The 17,851-nt window shown below is 42.3% G+C and overlaps 3 protein-coding genes, 1 non-coding gene and 2 pseudogenes across 5 annotated transcripts; 2 read left to right on the plus strand and 4 right to left on the minus strand.

The window, feature by feature from the left end:
- Positions 1–204: 204 nt before the first annotated feature.
- On the plus strand, positions 205–275 carry TRNAG-GCC (transfer RNA glycine (anticodon GCC)). The gene has a single exon. It is a non-coding gene; the product is annotated as a tRNA-Gly (tRNA).
- A 112-nt stretch (positions 276–387) lies between these two features.
- Positions 388–4,249, minus strand: LOC141832524 (protein PHOSPHATE STARVATION RESPONSE 1-like; annotated as a pseudogene).
- LOC141831661 (large ribosomal subunit protein eL37x-like) lies at positions 4,186–5,811 on the plus strand. Its single transcript, XM_074719071.1, has 4 exons — positions 4,186–4,259; positions 4,363–4,498; positions 5,332–5,433; positions 5,557–5,811. The coding sequence occupies exons 1-4, from the start codon at positions 4,257–4,259 to the stop codon at positions 5,601–5,603; spliced, it is 288 nt and encodes a 95-aa protein (XP_074575172.1). The 5' UTR covers positions 4,186–4,256; the 3' UTR covers positions 5,604–5,811.
- A 183-nt stretch (positions 5,812–5,994) lies between these two features.
- Positions 5,995–7,100, minus strand: LOC141832525 (plasmodesmata-located protein 3-like; annotated as a pseudogene).
- Positions 6,985–12,249, minus strand: LOC141832325 (nuclear transport factor 2-like). Of its 2 annotated transcripts, none has more exons than XM_074719819.1 (9): positions 11,926–12,249; positions 11,651–11,785; positions 10,324–10,630; positions 8,781–9,037; positions 8,522–8,705; positions 8,149–8,270; positions 8,002–8,067; positions 7,407–7,482; positions 6,985–7,299 (listed from the first exon to the last, which is right to left on the minus strand). In XM_074719819.1, the coding sequence occupies exons 1-9, from the start codon at positions 11,962–11,964 to the stop codon at positions 7,139–7,141; spliced, it is 1,347 nt and encodes a 448-aa protein (XP_074575920.1). In that variant the 5' UTR covers positions 11,965–12,249; the 3' UTR covers positions 6,985–7,138. The 2 variants fall into 2 exon arrangements, with proteins under 2 accessions (XP_074575920.1, XP_074575919.1); XM_074719818.1 differs by having other exon boundaries at positions 8,781–9,043.
- Positions 12,250–14,817: 2,568 nt separating this feature from the next.
- Positions 14,818–15,947, minus strand: LOC141832681 (GATA transcription factor 4-like). Its single transcript, XM_074720137.1, has 2 exons — positions 15,429–15,947; positions 14,818–15,343 (listed from the first exon to the last, which is right to left on the minus strand). The coding sequence occupies exons 1-2, from the start codon at positions 15,699–15,701 to the stop codon at positions 14,879–14,881; spliced, it is 738 nt and encodes a 245-aa protein (XP_074576238.1). The 5' UTR covers positions 15,702–15,947; the 3' UTR covers positions 14,818–14,878.
- Between the last annotated feature and the right edge of the window lie 1,904 nt (positions 15,948–17,851).

Here is a 17,851-nt window from a genome sequence, read left to right on the forward strand (position 1 = left end):
AACTAACTGTAAACACTAATAAAAAAAATTGAGACAATACAATTCAAACATATAAACACGGCACGAATTGATTTATGTAAAAAAAAATTATTTTTTAAAAGAATCCTTTTTGTATCATTTCATAGTTAATCATACACTTACAAAATACTTCTGTAAATAATTTGAATATTATTATATTATAAATATGATGACGATACCAGCAACGCACCAGTGGTCTAGTGGTAGAATAGTACCCTGCCACGGTACAGACCCGGGTTCGATTCCCGGCTGGTGCAATTTTTTATGATAAATTTTTATTCATAATATAAAAATACGAATTTATATAAGTCAATCTATAGGAAAGTTAATGAGATAATTTATTTTTACAACCCTGAGAATTCGTATTCATCATCCACTCTCGTGGTCGATGATTTTCGCATGCTTCTTGGGTGCTGAAGAAGTAGCAGCCATCTCATGGCAATAAGAATCAGATTCAAGCATCTTCCATTTGTCACCGACTTGCCTACCCTCTGTCACATTTGAGCTGCTGCAAGTAGTTGCTGCTGCTGCTGCTGCTGCTGGCTGCTCATCGTCGACGACAGCTGAACTTGTTGGATGGTCGACCGTTGCATCATCTTCCATGGCAGGAGAAGGATGGAACTTGCATTGCTTCTCAATTATCATTTGCAGGTACCTGCCTTGCTCTTCGATCTGCAGCTGCAGTTGTCTCTGTATCTGTAAGAGAATGGATGAGAATCAGGCACGAGGAAATACTAAATCGAATGAAGTCGATCCAACTGAATCTAAAATAACTACCTCAAGTTGTTCATGAAGCCGTTTCTGAACTTCCATTTGAAGTCTCAACGCTTCCGTGAAATCAATGACTCTGTCATTGCATTTCTAGTTTAGTTTCTAGCACCAGCTTATAAAATGGAAACATAGCAAACTTTAACTCACTTTTTGAGATCTAGAGAAGGAAGTTCTTCCTCAGTTTCGTTGGTCGCTTTATCGGACATGTCTGATGCACCAAGAGAATACCCTTTTCAGATAAAACAGCTAATGGATTATCAAATGGCAAACTCATGAGTAGTCGTATCGAGTATTGACATATCAAAACCTGAAGAGTCTGGTTTATATTGAGCCATTCTGAATTTCTGTGACAAAGGGGGAAAGAATGATAAAAGAAAGGTTAACGAACGATCATGCGATAGCAAACAGCTAAATGAACCGGAAGAAAATCTACCTGCAGATGACTTTTCACATGCTTTATCGTCAAGCCCTCCACTTTCATGATGTTCCATACCCCTTTCGGAGTAACTTCTGGAAGTTTTGGAAGAAAATTCTCAGAGAAAAATGGCAGGAAAGTTAGAAAGAAACACAGGATATCGTACTTTCACCACCACCAAGCTGGCTTACAGCTTCTACAAAACGTTCATGGAGCTCTGATGTCCACCTCATCCTTGGCTTTGCTGCTGCAGTAGTGGGAACTGGCAATGGACTTGTAACAGCAGGATCATCACCGCGATGGAATGGAACAGATTGATGGGTTCGTGAATTTTGAATCGATATGCTGGAGGGGGGTTGAGTATCAGGATACACAACCTATAGACACTCCTCAAGCACATAAATCAGTCTCAATTCAATCAAATAGTATGAGTGACAAGTGCAAGTGAACTTTTTTCACAAAATGATCCTGTGACATTATTGTAGAACTTCTTATCACATAGATGAGAAGCAATAAACAATTTATATATGATATACGAATGCTGAGGGAAGAAGAAAACATAGTTACTTCAACATAGCTCTAGTACCTTTGACTGAGTATCTGTAACATTTGTCTCGCGAAGAAGCTCCCTCCATTCTTCATTTGAGACATCATCATTCCACCATTCATTATTCTTATTAAGGTCATCATCCAACATCACCATCGAACTGCTGCAAGATTGATTGCTCCTGGTAGCTGTATCTTCTGAAAATTTTAGAATGCTCTGAATTGGATCAGAACACCACACAGTTGGATCTCTGAAGCAACTACCAGATGGGACTTGAAAAGTTCCCATACACATGGAATAGACTGGAGGCAGAGACTGTCTTGTCGGCGCTTCACTGACAAATGAACCACTGTCATTGTGCCTCTTGTGTGAAAGAATTGAATGAGAAGAAAGTCCAGAAGGCAAAGGCAGTGAGTATAGAGTTGAGACAAAAGGAGAATATTGGGAGGACAGATGATTGCTTCTATCTCTCTGCATTATAACTTGATGCAAGTCCAATGGATCGGGATACCTCTCTACCAAGGTTGTCCGTCTAACAGAATTACCAAGCTGTTCCACATTCATTGTTCCAACTGGTTGTTTCCAGAATATTTAGCTGTAGCACAATCAACATTAAGTAAGAAGCAAATCGGATTAACTTTATGACTAAATCTATCTGTCTAACCGTCTTATTTGAGCAAAAGGTCAAAGGCACTGTCAACATAAGAACAAAAGAAGAAAACTCACTTCTACCTATGGAACAATAATCTACAAAGAATGAGTAATTGATAGATTCACCATTAAAAGAAAGCTATTTAAACTATGTAATGTGAGTGTACAATTGCCGAAGGGTATCATCATGGATTAAACAAAGAAGTTAAAGTGATAAAAGTTTTATATTACTTGAGAAAGCTAAGAGTTGAAATTTGCTCTATCAAGCTAATTTCCTTCACATAGAATTAAAATCTTTACATACACTCGATTTTCAATTAGTCAACTCACAAAATGCTTGATGCCGTGAAACTACAATTATTTTCACTATGTTAAGTACCACATTTAAAAGTTTTGACCTTACGAATCCATGTTGTATATAAAAATTTACTAGCAGCTGTAAGAACAAAGGTCTCCAACTCCCTTGATCACAAACATATATAAAAGTGCCCTCGAGATCGAGTCCATAAACAGTTAGGTTAGTTTGTGCCTCTAAGGCACAACTAGCTAAAAGTTCATCGAGATTACGGAGAAGAAGACTTTCAGAAGGAAACTGATAGTCTACAGCTTGGTTTCCTGAAATCTACCAAAAGCTAATTCAGACATCAAAATGCTCACTCAATGATAAAAGACTATAGATATATTGTATTGAATGCTCACTCAATGACAGTCCAATTTGGAGAGCAATGAAACAGTAAAAACAAGCAGAGTCGAAGAACTTCATATACATATAGCTATGTTATCATGGAAACAACACCATAAACACATTCAAAAGGAGATTTCTAACATCCTCTACATCTAAAAAGAAGTATAAGAAACTACCTAAAGAAGACATCATACTCAGACATCAATCAATCCCAACGAACCGAGAGCGAGAGGCGAAAAACACGAACCCTACCTTTCATACAACAATCAAAAAGTCAACTTCAATACAAAGGGAGAGAGAGAGAAACAAATTGGTTATCGGAGATTTCTCACCTTCATATGGCCGCCCGACGGCGAGGGCGAAGGTGAATGCGAGTGGTCGCGCGGCGGGAGGAGGAATGGGGAGGGAAGTACCGAAGGCGAAGGATGCCAGGCAGCCGAAGCAAAGACGAAGCCTTTCTTCCTTCTCAGCTTCCAACGACGTCGATTTGGAGTTTCCTTTTTGTCCTTACCCCCCTTGTCGTTCTTTATTTTTGCAGATGGGCCCTGAAAAAAAGAACGCTCATTTTTAGAGACTTGCATTGATAACAATAATAGATTAATATATGATAACAATAAATAATTCTTTCAATTACATCCCCGACCAATTTATAATTAGGAAAGTCCTTTTCTGAAAAAAAAGAACGTATTTTAATTTTTAATTAGGCGTTACGCGGTGAAATAACAATGAATAAATAATAATTAATATGTTTAAAGGTTTTAAAAATATCATTAAGTTTTAGAATTAATATTATACCAATTTAGTGAAAATTTTAAATTTTTTTCTCAATTTTAATTTAATTTAATTTCCCATGTCATAATCTAGATATCGTCTTCATCACAAAGTCAACGACTCGAAGATCATGATAATTAGTGAAATTCAAGGTGTTATTTGAGAATTCTGAAATACAAGGGATCAAAATTGGGCCGAGATCAACTAATTGGGCCGTGATCAAAATTGTTACAGGCCCAACCCATCAGCCTACTTGTGGTTACGCAGACGTCGGCCCTATGACGTGCTATAAAAGAGGGATCCATCGAGTAGGGTTTCCAACTCGGTCATCTGTCTCTCTTTACCGCCGTCGTCGCACCGTCGAAGAGTGGGACGATTGTGTAGGACGCATCTGCGCGATGGTAATTTACTTCGATCCCTGTACAAATTCTCGCTTTTCCTCGTTTCGATGTCTAATTCTCGCTTTTTGGCTTCTTCTGCTGCTGCTGCTTCTTGTTCCGGCAGGGAAAGGGAACGGGGAGCTTTGGAAAGCGGAGGAACAAGACCCACACTCTGTGCGTGAGGTGCGGCCGGAGGAGCTTCCACCTCCAGAAGAGTCGGTGCGGTTCATGCGGCTACCCTGCTGCGCGAATCCGCAAGTGTAAGTTACATTTTTCGTCATTTCGCTGAATTTGCTTGGATTTGAGTATCGGGACGAAATCGAGGGTAAGGGATTGTTTTGCGGAGGTTCCTGTTCGGGGAAGAGAGAAATTGGGAGGAATGGAAGAAGGAAATCGTAGATGGAATGCATGCCTCTTATATTTAGATGAAAACCAAAGTAAATGACATCAAGTAGGGCTAGAATGGCTGAGTTTTCCAAATTCAAATTTAAACTGAGTTCAGAATTGTCCACCCACCCTAAATTTGACCAAAGTTCAATCTTGTTCATCTGTTTTCTGGTCCATTTCTATGAGATTTTTTTCTATGTATATGAATTTCATCAATGTTCATATACCCTAAACCCTATCAAATTTACAACTTTGGCATATGCGGCAACATTTTCAAATGTGTTGCTTTGGTATTTTGCTATTCTTAATAGTTTTTTACTGATTACAAAGCATTCAAGCAAGTGTTAATTTTCTTTTTTGCTTTTCTTTTACATCATCTATTTTATTGCCTTCTTTCTTCTTATTATTTTAGCCTGTCTGATAGTATTGAATTGCCATTTTTTTTGTTAATCTAAGATAGAGACCAATCCTGAAGCAGTCATAGAAGATGCCAGTGCTAGTTTGTTTTATCAATCTGGAAATGACCATTCAGTTTAAACTATTTGATACTTTTCATCATGTGCCTGGATGTTTTTAATTTGTCAACAATCTTCTCTATGTTTTTCATCTCAGAATGAAATAGATGCCTCACTAACTGCTCGAGCAGCATTTTTAGTTTTCCTGTGTCAATGCCACTTTGTGAGTTACCTTTATGTTCTTGCAACAGATAATTGGAGTGTGAAGGCAATCAGAAGAAAGACAACAGGCACTGGAAGGATGAGATATCTTCGCCATGTGCCGCGGCGGTTCAAGAATAACTTTAGAGAAGGTATTCCTATTTCTTGTTTCATCTTATAACATGCTAAGAATAGTTCTTAGCAAAGCTCGCCATGCTACATTTATCTAGAAGTTATCTGGTAGTCTGATTGTTTTACATGTGTTCTACTTTCAGGTACTGAAGCAGCACCAAGGAAGAAGACTGCTGCTGCAGCTGTTTAAGTGATTTGAGAATACTTGCTGGGTGATTAACTGATCAGTTTAAATTGTTTCTTTTTAGCTTTTCCAGTCATGTGAGATCTTCCAAAACTTTATTGTGGAACACAAGTGTGCCCTAATATTCTGAATTTTTTTTCATCTTCAACTAAGATGGGTACTTCTTATATATGTTTAGAACTTAAGCCATTCCATCTATAACTTAATTACTGATTAGATGATCCTCTTGCTATGTGATCATAACTAATGTGTTAACTGTTCTTCATGTTTTGTAATTATAATTTAGTGTGTTTTTTATGCTATTTATAGCATGATTAAGATTAATTTTGGATCGAGGGCATTTTCAGTCAAAAGAGTGGATTTCACCACCGAGTATGATATGATAGGGTAGGAATGCTTATGGTGGCAAATTGTTACCTCCAATGCCGGTCTCGCCGCCGGTGGTGGTGATGCCGGTGGCGTAGTAGCTGATGTAGCACTTGTTGAGGTAGACCTGGCCGGAGGTGGCTCCGCCGCAGTCCACCTTCGACTTCTGGATGGCCTGCATCACGCAATCGCTGCAGTCGCTGGCCGGAAGGTCGCCCTCGCACTGCGCCAGAGCGTGGACGGATCCGTAACTAGTGGCGTAGAACCCTCGCCCGCCCGCCCGCCACGCCGCTCTGGAGCTGGGCGAAGGCCTGGTCTCGCCTGGCTTCGAAGTCGCCGCCGCTGGCGCTTCCGGATCCGCAGGTTTTGTAGAGCAATTGGGTGCCGGGGACCTGGGGGAAGCCGGATACCTGGTAAAGGGCGTAGCAGCCGGCGAGCTGGACACGGACGGAGGCGGCGTCGGAGCTGCAGAGCGACGACCGCATGGGGAGGAGGCGGGCGACGCAGGAGGAGCAATCGGAGGCGGAGAGGTCGCCGCGGCACTGGAACAGGCCGAGGAGGGACGGCCCGCCGTCGGCGGTGGTCTGGTAGAAAATGGAGGAGACGGCCTGGGCGGTGAGGGCGGAGTAGAGAGCGGATAGTACCACGGAGCCACCGGCGACCGTCTGGTTGGCGCAGCCCTTGTAGACGAGGTTGAAGAGATCGCCGTCGGCGGCTGCGGCGGGGGAAGGAAGAGGAGGGAGGAAGTGGAGTAGGACCGGAGAGGAGAAAGCGGGCCATGAGCCCTTCTTCCTCCTGCGCTGCCGCCGCCCCTGCGCTCTCCGTAACTCTCACTTTCGTTGCTTTTGATTGCATTGCCATAAATGGGATGTGCAGGAGCGGAGTAACGGAAAGAAATAATTAATGAGATTTTTTTATTTTTTTATTTATGATTCAAATGTAATATTGTCATTCAAATTCTCATCCTCTTATTTATTCTGCTATATATTTTATTAATTTTAATAATTTTAGATCGAGGAGAAAACAGTAGAAGGATCTTATAAATGCAATATAATCGAAAATGTCATATCACGAAATAGGATTACACTCCAGAAAAGCAGCATACAAACATACTTGGATACAAAGCATATTTCCCATGTCATGGGAACCTAAAGAAGCTAAGACTGGAGCAACAACTAGTAACCCCTGTCTTGAACTCGTTGAGGATAACTACTTCCTCTGGACCGACTTGTATAGTCCCTCTCGTTGCCGTCTTGCCTGCTACCTTGCCCGAAAATCCGGCCGCCGAAACGCGCTCGCGAGGGCTCCGATGGGTAACCTCTGCCTCTGCCTCTTTCTGAAGTAAAAGAAGGCAAGCGAGTAAAGCTTTTAGTGAATGATCAAGAGAGGATCTTGTAAACATTTAATGGAGAAATTGTGAGGGGAAAAAACACCGTGACTTACTTCCGCGTGAAACACCACTATTAGGTCTTCTCCCCTCGACATGAATCAACCTCCCATTTATCTGTACTGGAGATGCCTGCAAATGAGAAGTCAAACAAGAGTTTCGAAGATGATCTGCAAACAAAGATAGATACCTGAAAACTATCTAAGCTAAACCTTTAGCTGAAGGCATGATACATTTACTGATTTACAAAGCCCCTAAGGTTTTCCTTTTTAACGAGTGATTTAGGTGACAATTTACAAGGCTCAGAAGGGCAGTTTTGATATTAATGAAATCTCGAGGAATTTTGGAAGAAAAAAAATATATTAAACATTGGGAGCATTTTGGAAATTACCCATAAAGAAAAGGAGTAAATTAATTTAAATAGATGGAAACAGGTGAATTCGACCCAAATAGGTCAGGACCAAAGATTGGTTTCATCTATGAGACCAACGATTTAAATACCGATGCCTACATGCCCATGGATTTCAACACCTGGTAATACTTAGTACAGAGTATTGCACACCCACCTAGAATATTCACTAATGTTCAGTAAATATTTCGATCCTCGTTTCTCACAGTAAATTAAATTCAAGCTAGAGGAAGATGGCAAACCTTTAGTGCATTTTGTACACTGATGGCATCTTCATATTCAATGAAAGCATAAAAAACATCAGATTCCTGAAATTTTACGTGTATGTAAAGTCAGTAACCCAAAAAAATAGAAATCAAACAAGTACAACAAGCTTTAGTGCAACCTACCTTGCGGCTTCTGATAGAAACACCTTCTGGTCTTAGTTTACCAAAGTGCTTGAAGACTTGCTCAAGGTCTGAAATTGAAATGGATGAAGGAAGATTTCCAACATAGACAGATTTTGTATCACCTGAGATGGAAACATATCATAAAAAAGATCATTAAACTCGTACGATAATAGAAAAGGTACAAATAGACCCATAACAGATAGGAAAAAGAAAGGACGAATATCAAGAAATCAATGCATGGCAGTTGCTAGATAATTTCATAATGTTGTATGTATTAAAAATCAGAGAACTGAATTTTTTTTTATTTGCAAAGTAAAATATTGAGGGATGCAATTGTCAAAAAGAAAATTACAAAAGAAATGAAAAGAGAAACCTTCATCTTCAACTAGTAAAGCCTCCTCAATTGACTCAAAGCCAGGCTTCTCAAGAGTAATAGCCGGCTGTGATTGCTGGGGAATTTGGTGCGAGGAATGAGCACGCTCTGAACCAATTTGAGAGGCCTTGGCAATAGTCGTTGGATGGTGCATGGGTAAACCAGATTGGCCTTTTGCAAGAAGCTGAAACACAAATAACATCAGCCATCAATGGAATTCCATACAAAAAAGATACAAAGAAGGAATAATTCAGCATACAATAGAGGCATATGTGTGCTTAGTTGGCTCTCCAACAGGCTCTTCAGGAGCAGCAGGAGGTGACGGCTCTCTTGTGGTCTCCAAAGCAACCGGATATGAAGCAGTATCTTGAAGAGGTTCATCTAATCTTTCCTCAGAAACTGAAAGTTGCTGTGGTGCTTCAACAATGTTATAATTCTCCACCGTGTCCTTTTCTTCCACGTGAATTGGAGGCGCTATGTCCTGAGCCTGAACTTCTCCCGGCATGTAGTCAGGGACTGACACTAGAAAGAAATCATTAAATAGACAGGCATAGAAGAAATCTTTGTAACCTAAAAAAGATATCATAACTGACCATTTAACAAAAGTGCTTTCTAGATGAATAAAAGATGCAGAAAGTATAGGAGCACCACAGTCATCGGTTCATTTGTCAATTCAAATTCATTTTAGAATTTTAGTCCATCCCCACAACCCCTAGAACCGACTTTGTGATTACAAAAACTTGTAGAGGGAAATTAATGTAGGCATTTGTAATGAAAATGTTATGCCTACATACAGAAAGCTACAAGGGCCCTCAAAAACAAAATTATTAGTCTTTTCAATGATTCCACAATATTGGTAATAAAATAAGCTTGTAAAGAGACAGATCAAAATTTTAAGATATCAAATTTGATTTTTTAAAAAAAACATCCTAATATAATTTAATGGCATGCATTTGCTACCAAACAAATAAAACTTCAAGTTGTTTACTTTTAATTGTACACCACTTGATACAGTAGCCAACTAATCAAGATTACCAAATTTAGAAAAAAATATCATATATTCAAGAGTTCCAACAAAAATAGAAGTGCCATTTCAACTAGTTAAAAAAGATGATGAAGAGAACTGAATGCATGTATGTTGATGACTTGATATAAAAACATAGTTAAAACAGCCTTCCGTATCTCTTAATTCTCACAAAGATTTATTTCTGTAGGAAAAGTCCTACCTAAGATTTTGTGTAAACCCTGGCACCATTAAAATATATTGCAGAAAGAATAAAAGGTTTGATAAAGAAAGCATGTAGTAACATTTTCAAACATTAAAGAACTTCAAAGCTATGTGCCACTTGCATTGAACAATTTCTGAAAATGTAAGTAGCTACTCTCTTTTAATACTCAAAATAGGCATTGAAAAAAAAACAGATTACATAGTCAAATAACGAGTGTCATAAATCACATTTCACAGAATGTAGTGTACTAACAGTTTTCAAAGTTATGCACACTAATCAGTTAACACAATCTCAATCATGATAACATTGATGAAATATGGGCATTCCACATTGTCAATATAGTCTGTGATTATTCATATTGTGATAATGATACAGCATGTAGATCGTTGATATCATAAGGTTTTTCATCGACGAATGTTTAATATTCTTTTTCCAACAGGCTCCATGAAAGACAAAAACATGCATGCAAAAGAATTTGAGTTCCAAGCAGCACACAGATTCAATCTTGGCTATAAATAACACCATTGAAGGAAAAAAAAAAATATTTCTGCCATTTTCCAAACAGAAATTTACCTGTATCAGCTACAGGACTTGACACATTCAAATTAGTCTCAAAGTCACCCAGAGGCATGAGGGCTGCAGGGTGCTGAGGAATGTGCTCCTCCTCAAGGAAGTGAAAAATGTCATTGAGAACAAAATATCCTTCCTCTTGGGGAGCAAGAAAAAAGGTTTGCACAAATTTCCTCCTAAAGCTATAGTCTTCCAATTGCACAAAACCAGAAACCATCACCAAAACTCCACCATTCCAGGACTCCAAGGAATGGGCTGACTTAATCTCTATCCCCTTAAAGTTCAGGCACATGACAAGACGATGAATTTGCTGCAAAATGTTAGCACAATGCTCTTAGCAACGCAATTTCAATACCTTGCTGATTTAACACTCGATAAAAAAAATAAATGAAGCAACATACATATAGTTAAAATTCAACAAACAAATAAGGAATATTGCCAAGGCAAAGACCATTAATTAAATTTTAAAATCCAAAATACATGAAAGCTTGTGATAGTTTTCATGGGACAGATAATGTCCCTTAAGAGTTAAGAAGGGAAACTACTTTTCAATTTTCATAAAAAGAAACCTAAAACTATCACTACAAGAAGCCAATAGGTCCAAGAATTTAGCGCAGGCTACATGAATTTATCCCATCATTGAACTCCATGTATGGCTATTGGCTATACTGTGACATGGATCTATCAGTAGTCCAATACAAACAGAAACTGAGTCCATTCCTCTGGTATAAAAAAATGTATTTAGTAAACAGGTATAAAAAATGTATTTATTAACTTAAAAGAAGATAACGGTAATACATCAGCAGGTACCATTCCTCATATTAAAGATTGCTGGAATAGTTCAATTTGAAAAACTTCAACTTTTAACACAATGGGAGAGTGACTGACAGAGATAGAAGTGATGGGAGTGATGGGATGACACACAAATAAGCACATATATAAAGAATGCATCTTTTCTTTTAAGAGAATTGTATCTTGTAGACATTTCTCTCAAAAGCATACAAAATACTGAAAGAGAGAGAAAAAATGATGCGAAATTGTATGCGAGCCACACACGCTCACAAAAAATCATTTTGATCTTAAAAACATCTGTTATGATAGGTTACAAGACCTCGTTATCTTGAACATACTTCTAAGTGTGATGATACTTTGGACAAAATCACAGTTTTTAGTCGTATCAAGATAATACGCTTTGTTTTTAATAGGAAGTTCTTTTTCATTCCAAGGGCACTGAGTCGAAAACACTAGATTGGGAAGGAACGGTATAAAATATAGGGAAGGAAATTCATCCAAAAAAGGGGTGGAAATAACTTAGATTCGCTAACAATACCATCATCCCGTTCGCCGATTCTGTGTCAGTCCCATCGAATCGTACCATGGAGCTCAATTCAGTGTAGAACTGGTGAACCAGTTCCGGCTTCTGCTGAAGAATCGGATAGTAGTTCTTCAAGAAATACGCACCAACCTATATCAATAAAAAATAAGGTAAACAAAAAGGCCAACGTAAAAAAAAAAAAAAATCAAGCGTAGAGACAAAGTAGGGAAGAGACACTTCGTCGCCCCTTTTATCCCCAAAACATACTCGACGCCATCGATTCAATTTACCTGGACCGCATCGACGTGACCCGGGTACACAGAAGCCATCCCTGCGAATGCGAGATGATCGATCCGCCACTCCTACGCGAAAGAACGAGTCGATCGATCGGAAACCCCACTACTGGATTCAGTAGGACGATTCCGGCCAAAAAAACAGAGAAATGATGGGCGAGGAATCCCGAGAAGAAGACGCTACTGCTTCCGGATTCGATTCCCTTCCTCCACGATCACTCCGATCCCGCTTCGACTCCTCTCGACGGCGATTCCTTCCTCGTCGATCGCCTTCCGCCTTTCCTCCCTCCTCCGATCTCTCTCCGGTTCGCCGCAAGTGGAAAGAGCGAGTACGCAAACGAGATCTGGAGCCGCAGCGCGAGTTTAAAAAAACAAGGGATTCGCGACACGTCGGCACAGCCAGTCCACGGTAGGGCGACTCCAACCGTCGGATCTCGGCCCCACGCTCAGTCCCACGTGCGACTCACGTGATCATCCTTTTTGAGCTGCGCGGCCAAAAGTGAGACGGTACGAAAAAGCCAGATTTTAGCGAACAAATAAATGGAAAATTTTAATGAGTAGCTTAAAATATCGGCCACTTTACTAAAAGAAGCCCTGCATAATTGACATATATCACAATGAACGGGTTTGCGACGCTGCACGATAGACTCGTGCACGATCCGTGCGACTTCCTAATCCATTGCTGCTGCTACCGCCCTCACTGCGCTGTCCGGGCACCGCCGCCGCTCTCGGTCACGATCGATGCGCCACTCATTACGCTTCGGTCGGCGTCGGATTCCGGCTAGATAGTGGTCGGAATCCGACATAATTTGTCCGGAAAACGCCTACCCCCCACTCGAACGTCGATCCTTCCTTGGTCGGTCTCTGACCGCGATTCGGTCGGAATCCGGCTCGATCGCCGTCGACAGTGTCATGCGTCATTTCCGACCAAATCGCTTCCGAATTCCGACCAAATCGCGGTCGGAGACTGATCTTCCTCGGTCGATCTCCGACCGCGATTTGATCAAAATTTGACTCGCGATTTGGTCGGAAACGACGCGCACGTACTGCCGATTCTGTTTTGTCGAATTCTGTCGGATTCCGATCACTATTCGATCAGAATCTGACATCGGACGGAGCGCCGGCGAGTGGCACGTCGATCGCGCCTGAGGCGGCGGCCGGCGGCGGCCGGACGGCACAGGGCGGCAGCGGTGATGGATTGCGCAGATGCATTTCGCACACGGACTTGTCACGGATTCCCGTCACATGTGCGCACCGTAAAGCATTTCACAATGTATGGCATGCGGCAGACCTATACATTTTTCACAACCAAAAAGCTTCAGTTCTTTTGCTCATTTTCCCACGGAGAATAATGTTAAAATAACTGCAGAAATTAACGTGTAAGTACGAGTTTTATATTGCCTAATTAAATACATTTAATGACAAATAGAAGAGTTTAAGTGGATCTCAAAACCCGTGTCCGTGGAGACGACGGAGGGAGCCGACGACGCGACCTCCGCGCCGCGTCTCGCGCTGCCCTGCGCGCACTTTACCCGACCCGCGCGGCGACCGAGTCAACTCGACTCGACTCGACTCGCCCCGGATCCCATCCCGCTGTCTCGGTAACTGGCGCCGTCGTCTCCCGCAACGCCTCCCCGCCCACGTGGCGCCCGCCAGCGCGTGCCTTTCTCGACACCACCGGCGTCCCCACCGGCGACGCGGTTGGCGGGCCCCCGCACTCGCGTGCGGTCTGGCAGACTCGGCCAGCCTCGTGCACTGTTTTCATGCCCACCACCTGCTCGATCATTTGTCTCCTTCCCACACTCACCTCCCTATATATTCACCATGCAACGCTTGACTTTGCTTCTCTTCCAGGCTTCAGACACTACTCTTAACCGCCAACTGCAAAGCCATGTCTTCTTCCGTTGCTCTACTATCGATCTTCACTCTCCTTTCGACTCTTTCTCTTCTTCCTCCGTGCCAAGCTCGCTCCCTGACAGCCAACGTTGGTGCATGCACATTATATACGACATGAATTCTTCTCTCAGTCTCGACTTATAACATATCGTGTTTAAATCTTTCAGAGTATAGAGGTGGTCATGCCCGAAGCTGGTCGAACTCGAGTCGAGCTGGCTGATGAAAAGGCAGGCAATGTTTCTAAGGTTCGAGCCCTGAAGGAGCGCCCGAGGTTCGATTTGGATTACGCGGGACCGAGGACGCACACTCCGTCTCATAACTGAGTCGATATCGGTCGGTTCGATCGGAATTTTTGTTTTCTTAGATGAACCTTATAAGTCAGGTACAAGGGTACTGTGTGCATTTTGTTGGTTGCATGGAGTGACTCTGAATTGATTGACTCTCTTCTCTTCGATGTAGAATACAAGATTACATACTTAGTAGTGAAATGACAACCTCTTAAATCTTTGATCCATAAATTATTATTGTTAGGAGTTGACTAAAACATCCAAAAACGATTTACTTAAAAAAAATAGAATTGACTAATTGAATTCATTAGGGACAACAGTGCCATTTGTTCAAGAGATGTCCCCTCTTGATCCAATAAAACTAGAATTAATAATTTAATGGAGCTCGAATAGTCATGGAGTAGGGGAAGGGACAAACATCCCATTTCCAAGTCCAATGGTGTTGTCGATTTGGTGTTGGAGATAGTTGAGATTTTAAAAATAAAAAACATTTTTAGCATTTTTTTTAAGAATAAAAAACGCTATTTTTAATTTTTTTAACCGATAAAAATAATAAAATTAAGCGATTAAAATATTTACATATCACGTGACCAAATCCGTTATTTTCGCTTTCTTTCTGACACAGTCGCAGGCAGCCAAGCGGCACGTCACGTGCTTTCCCCGTCCCTTATAATGGCAAATTAATTGAGAAGATTAAGATTTTAGGCTCCCAAATCGTCGTCGAACAGGATCTCCGTCCGTGCGGCGGAGAAAGGGTCTGGATTGCACTACGGGTGGTGGCGGCGGAGGAGCTCCTTCTGGCGCCGTAGCTCCATGACCTTGCGGTGGGAGTTGGAGTGCTGCGTGAGGACGAAGGTGGGGCTCGCCGCTGGCCGGTACTCCGGCACGAGCCGCCCGGACTTGTACCTCACCCCGCACGCGTTGCACAGCGTCTTCGGCCCCAGCGGGCCCGTCCTCCACTGCGGCGTGTTCTCGGATGCGCAGTGCGTGCAGCGCCGCGCCACGCGGCCCTTCTTCGTCTGCCCGGCGCCGTCCGAAGGAAATTCGCTGGAGGACGACGACGATGCCGAAGTCATCGCCAGCCGGGGACGCTTGCTCCGGGCGCCGCGCCCGACATCTGGCTTTCCCGCCGCGCAGGATGGCGGCGCCGGCGGCGCTGGCTCGACGTCGGAGAAAGAAGACTCCTCCATGAACCGAGACAGCCACTCGAGCTCCGCCTCGTCCTCGCATTGCTGTACCAGTTCACAAAACACCTCCATTAACCACCAATTCCTCTACCAAAACAAAAAAATAATCAACCTTCGTTTCGTTTCTCACCGGAACATAAAGATCGAACGAACTATGCTCCGCCTGAAAAACAGAAGACAACAAGCTGCTTCCGGCGACGGCAGACTTCTCCGGCGCACAGTAACGACTGCTGTTACAGCTAACCGAAGCGGAGAAGAAATCCCGACCGCAGAAGGAAGCAAATTGGTCGTCATCGGCGGCGACCATAAAAGAGTCATTTTGATTCGGCGGCGGAATAAGAGAGGCAGCGACAGAGGCGGCGGAGCAACAAGCCGCCATTGGCACCTCCCACTCCGTCGCCATGATTCAAGCACAGAACAAACACAATTTCGACTCGGAATTGGCAACGGAGCGTGGCGGATATAGTCGGAGGAGAGGGACGCCGAAGGGAATAATTAATAGGACCGGATTGGATTGGATTGTGGGCATCAAAAGGGCAGCGTGTCTGATGGACTGCCTGTATCCTCTTCGCCCATCTCCGCCACCACCGCCTCCGCTTGACCTTCCTCGCTCTTTAAAGCGGAGACGTGCTGTTGCTGTCGTCGCCCACTTCCCTTCTCTCTCTCTCTCTTTCTCGCTGTCACTGGTAATAATTTGCTTATCGCCATGTGAGCTGTGGGAAGAAGAACCTTGCGGCCTGCGATCGCAAAGAAATGGAGAGGAAATTTCTCCTTTTACCCCAAAAGTTGAGGAAATTACATTATTTTTCCTTAAGCGTTTAATTTTTAAATATTAAATAATATAATTATGATTAACATAATTAGTTGTACCGTACGTGGCCGGGCTCACGTGAGGTGGAGGCTATGTCACGTTTCCGCTCGTGGCCTCTCCGCTGACGCCGGCACGTGATATCGATACAATAATGAGCTTAATTAAGTAATTAATCATATTTTTTTGTTTTGACAAAAAAAGAGTAAATGCGCCAACCTGGCGATCGGGGTCTCTCGGGCGGTGAAGTTACCGGCATCAGTTCGTTGTCAAGGAAGCAGCGTGAGTCGCCCGTGGGGGCGCGCCGCACGTGCCCGTTGCTTTCGCTGCCGCTGCTGACGTAGTCCGCACGCGGACCTCCCGCTCGTCGAACACGTGGCTGTTGTTCGACAGCGACAGCTGCCAACGCTGCTGCACGTGGAGAACACGTGCCGACAACGCTACCATGATGATAAAAAGTATCAAAATTAATAGACGGTTATATATCACTTAAGTGTAGAATTTCAACTTTCAAGTCCTCCGAATAAAAGACTTAATTTATAACGGTTGAAACATAGAGACAATAATAGAAAGAAAGAATAAAGAAAAAATAATTATTTATTTTATCGATAATTGTCATAAGTTATAACGGTTAAATAATTGATTGGAGTGTGTGTTGAGTCGAGAGAATCGTGGGATCATGCAAGAACTTGGGATATATTATCCGAGATCTTCTTGAATGTGTGAGAGCACACGTATTTTTTTAACGAGTCAATTTTTTAAATGACTCGGTCAATTGGAAGGCAACTGCAGAGGAGGCGGTGTTGTAGACTTTGACGAAGAAGAGAGCGACGGATTGAGAACAAAGAAGACACCAGAATGTCTGCAACACTCAAGTAGAGGTTAGAATGAGTGTCGAGGGAGTTTGACATGACCAATCCGATACTCAAATTAGCATAGGGACTTAGAAATTATGAAAACAACAGAAATATTGAAGAATCAGATGAGTATGTTCTTGCGCATACCTCTTTCTCATGTGTCTTTGCTAGAGTTATATAGTTATCAAAAAAGCATCTCTACATCAACAATAAAGGGAGATTACATCTAACAGTCGTTACCGGTTTCTCTACTTGATGGATGTCACATGTACGTGGGAGAACATCAACAGGACTAAGTCTGACAACCACATGATTGTTTCTCCATCCAGCCGTGGTGCTACGTTTGAAAATATTCGTAATAGCTGTCAGTGGGCTACTCACAGGATATAGGTTGAAGGACTTTGAGGAGTCTGGACTCTCTGGAATCAGAATGGTCAAGCTAATGGAGTCGAGAAGCCTGAGTCCTCTAAAGTCGGATGGCTGAGTTGATGGAGTCGAGGAGCATGAGTCCTCTAGAGTCGAGTAAACCGAGCTGATGGAGTCAAGGAGCTTGCATCCTCTAGAGTTGGGTGGCCGAGCTGATGGAGTCTTTTCCTTTTTTCGTTGGTCTCTTTTCCTTCTTCCTATCAAAATGATAGCGTTGTCGATCAAAAATCAATATCTTTCTTATTTAATTGTTACGCATAGAATGATACATTGTCAAATATATGATGTAGCTAGAAGGACCGGTATACAGATGGCCGAGGGTCGAGTCAAAAGTCATCCAGCTGTTCTATGGGAAATTAAAACGGTCACTCGCTCCTAAAACTAATATAGGCTTATTTAATTGTTACGTATCGGCCATCGTCAAAGATATAGTGGAGTGCAAGCTCTTCGACTCCATTAAGT

The sequence above is a fragment of the Curcuma longa genome, chromosome 7, assembly GCF_044706935.1.
Source record: "Curcuma longa cultivar G26 ecotype Majalengka, Jawa Barat chromosome 7, ITB_CL_G26_1.1, whole genome shotgun sequence".
Classification (NCBI taxonomy): Eukaryota; Viridiplantae; Streptophyta; class Magnoliopsida; order Zingiberales; family Zingiberaceae; genus Curcuma; species Curcuma longa.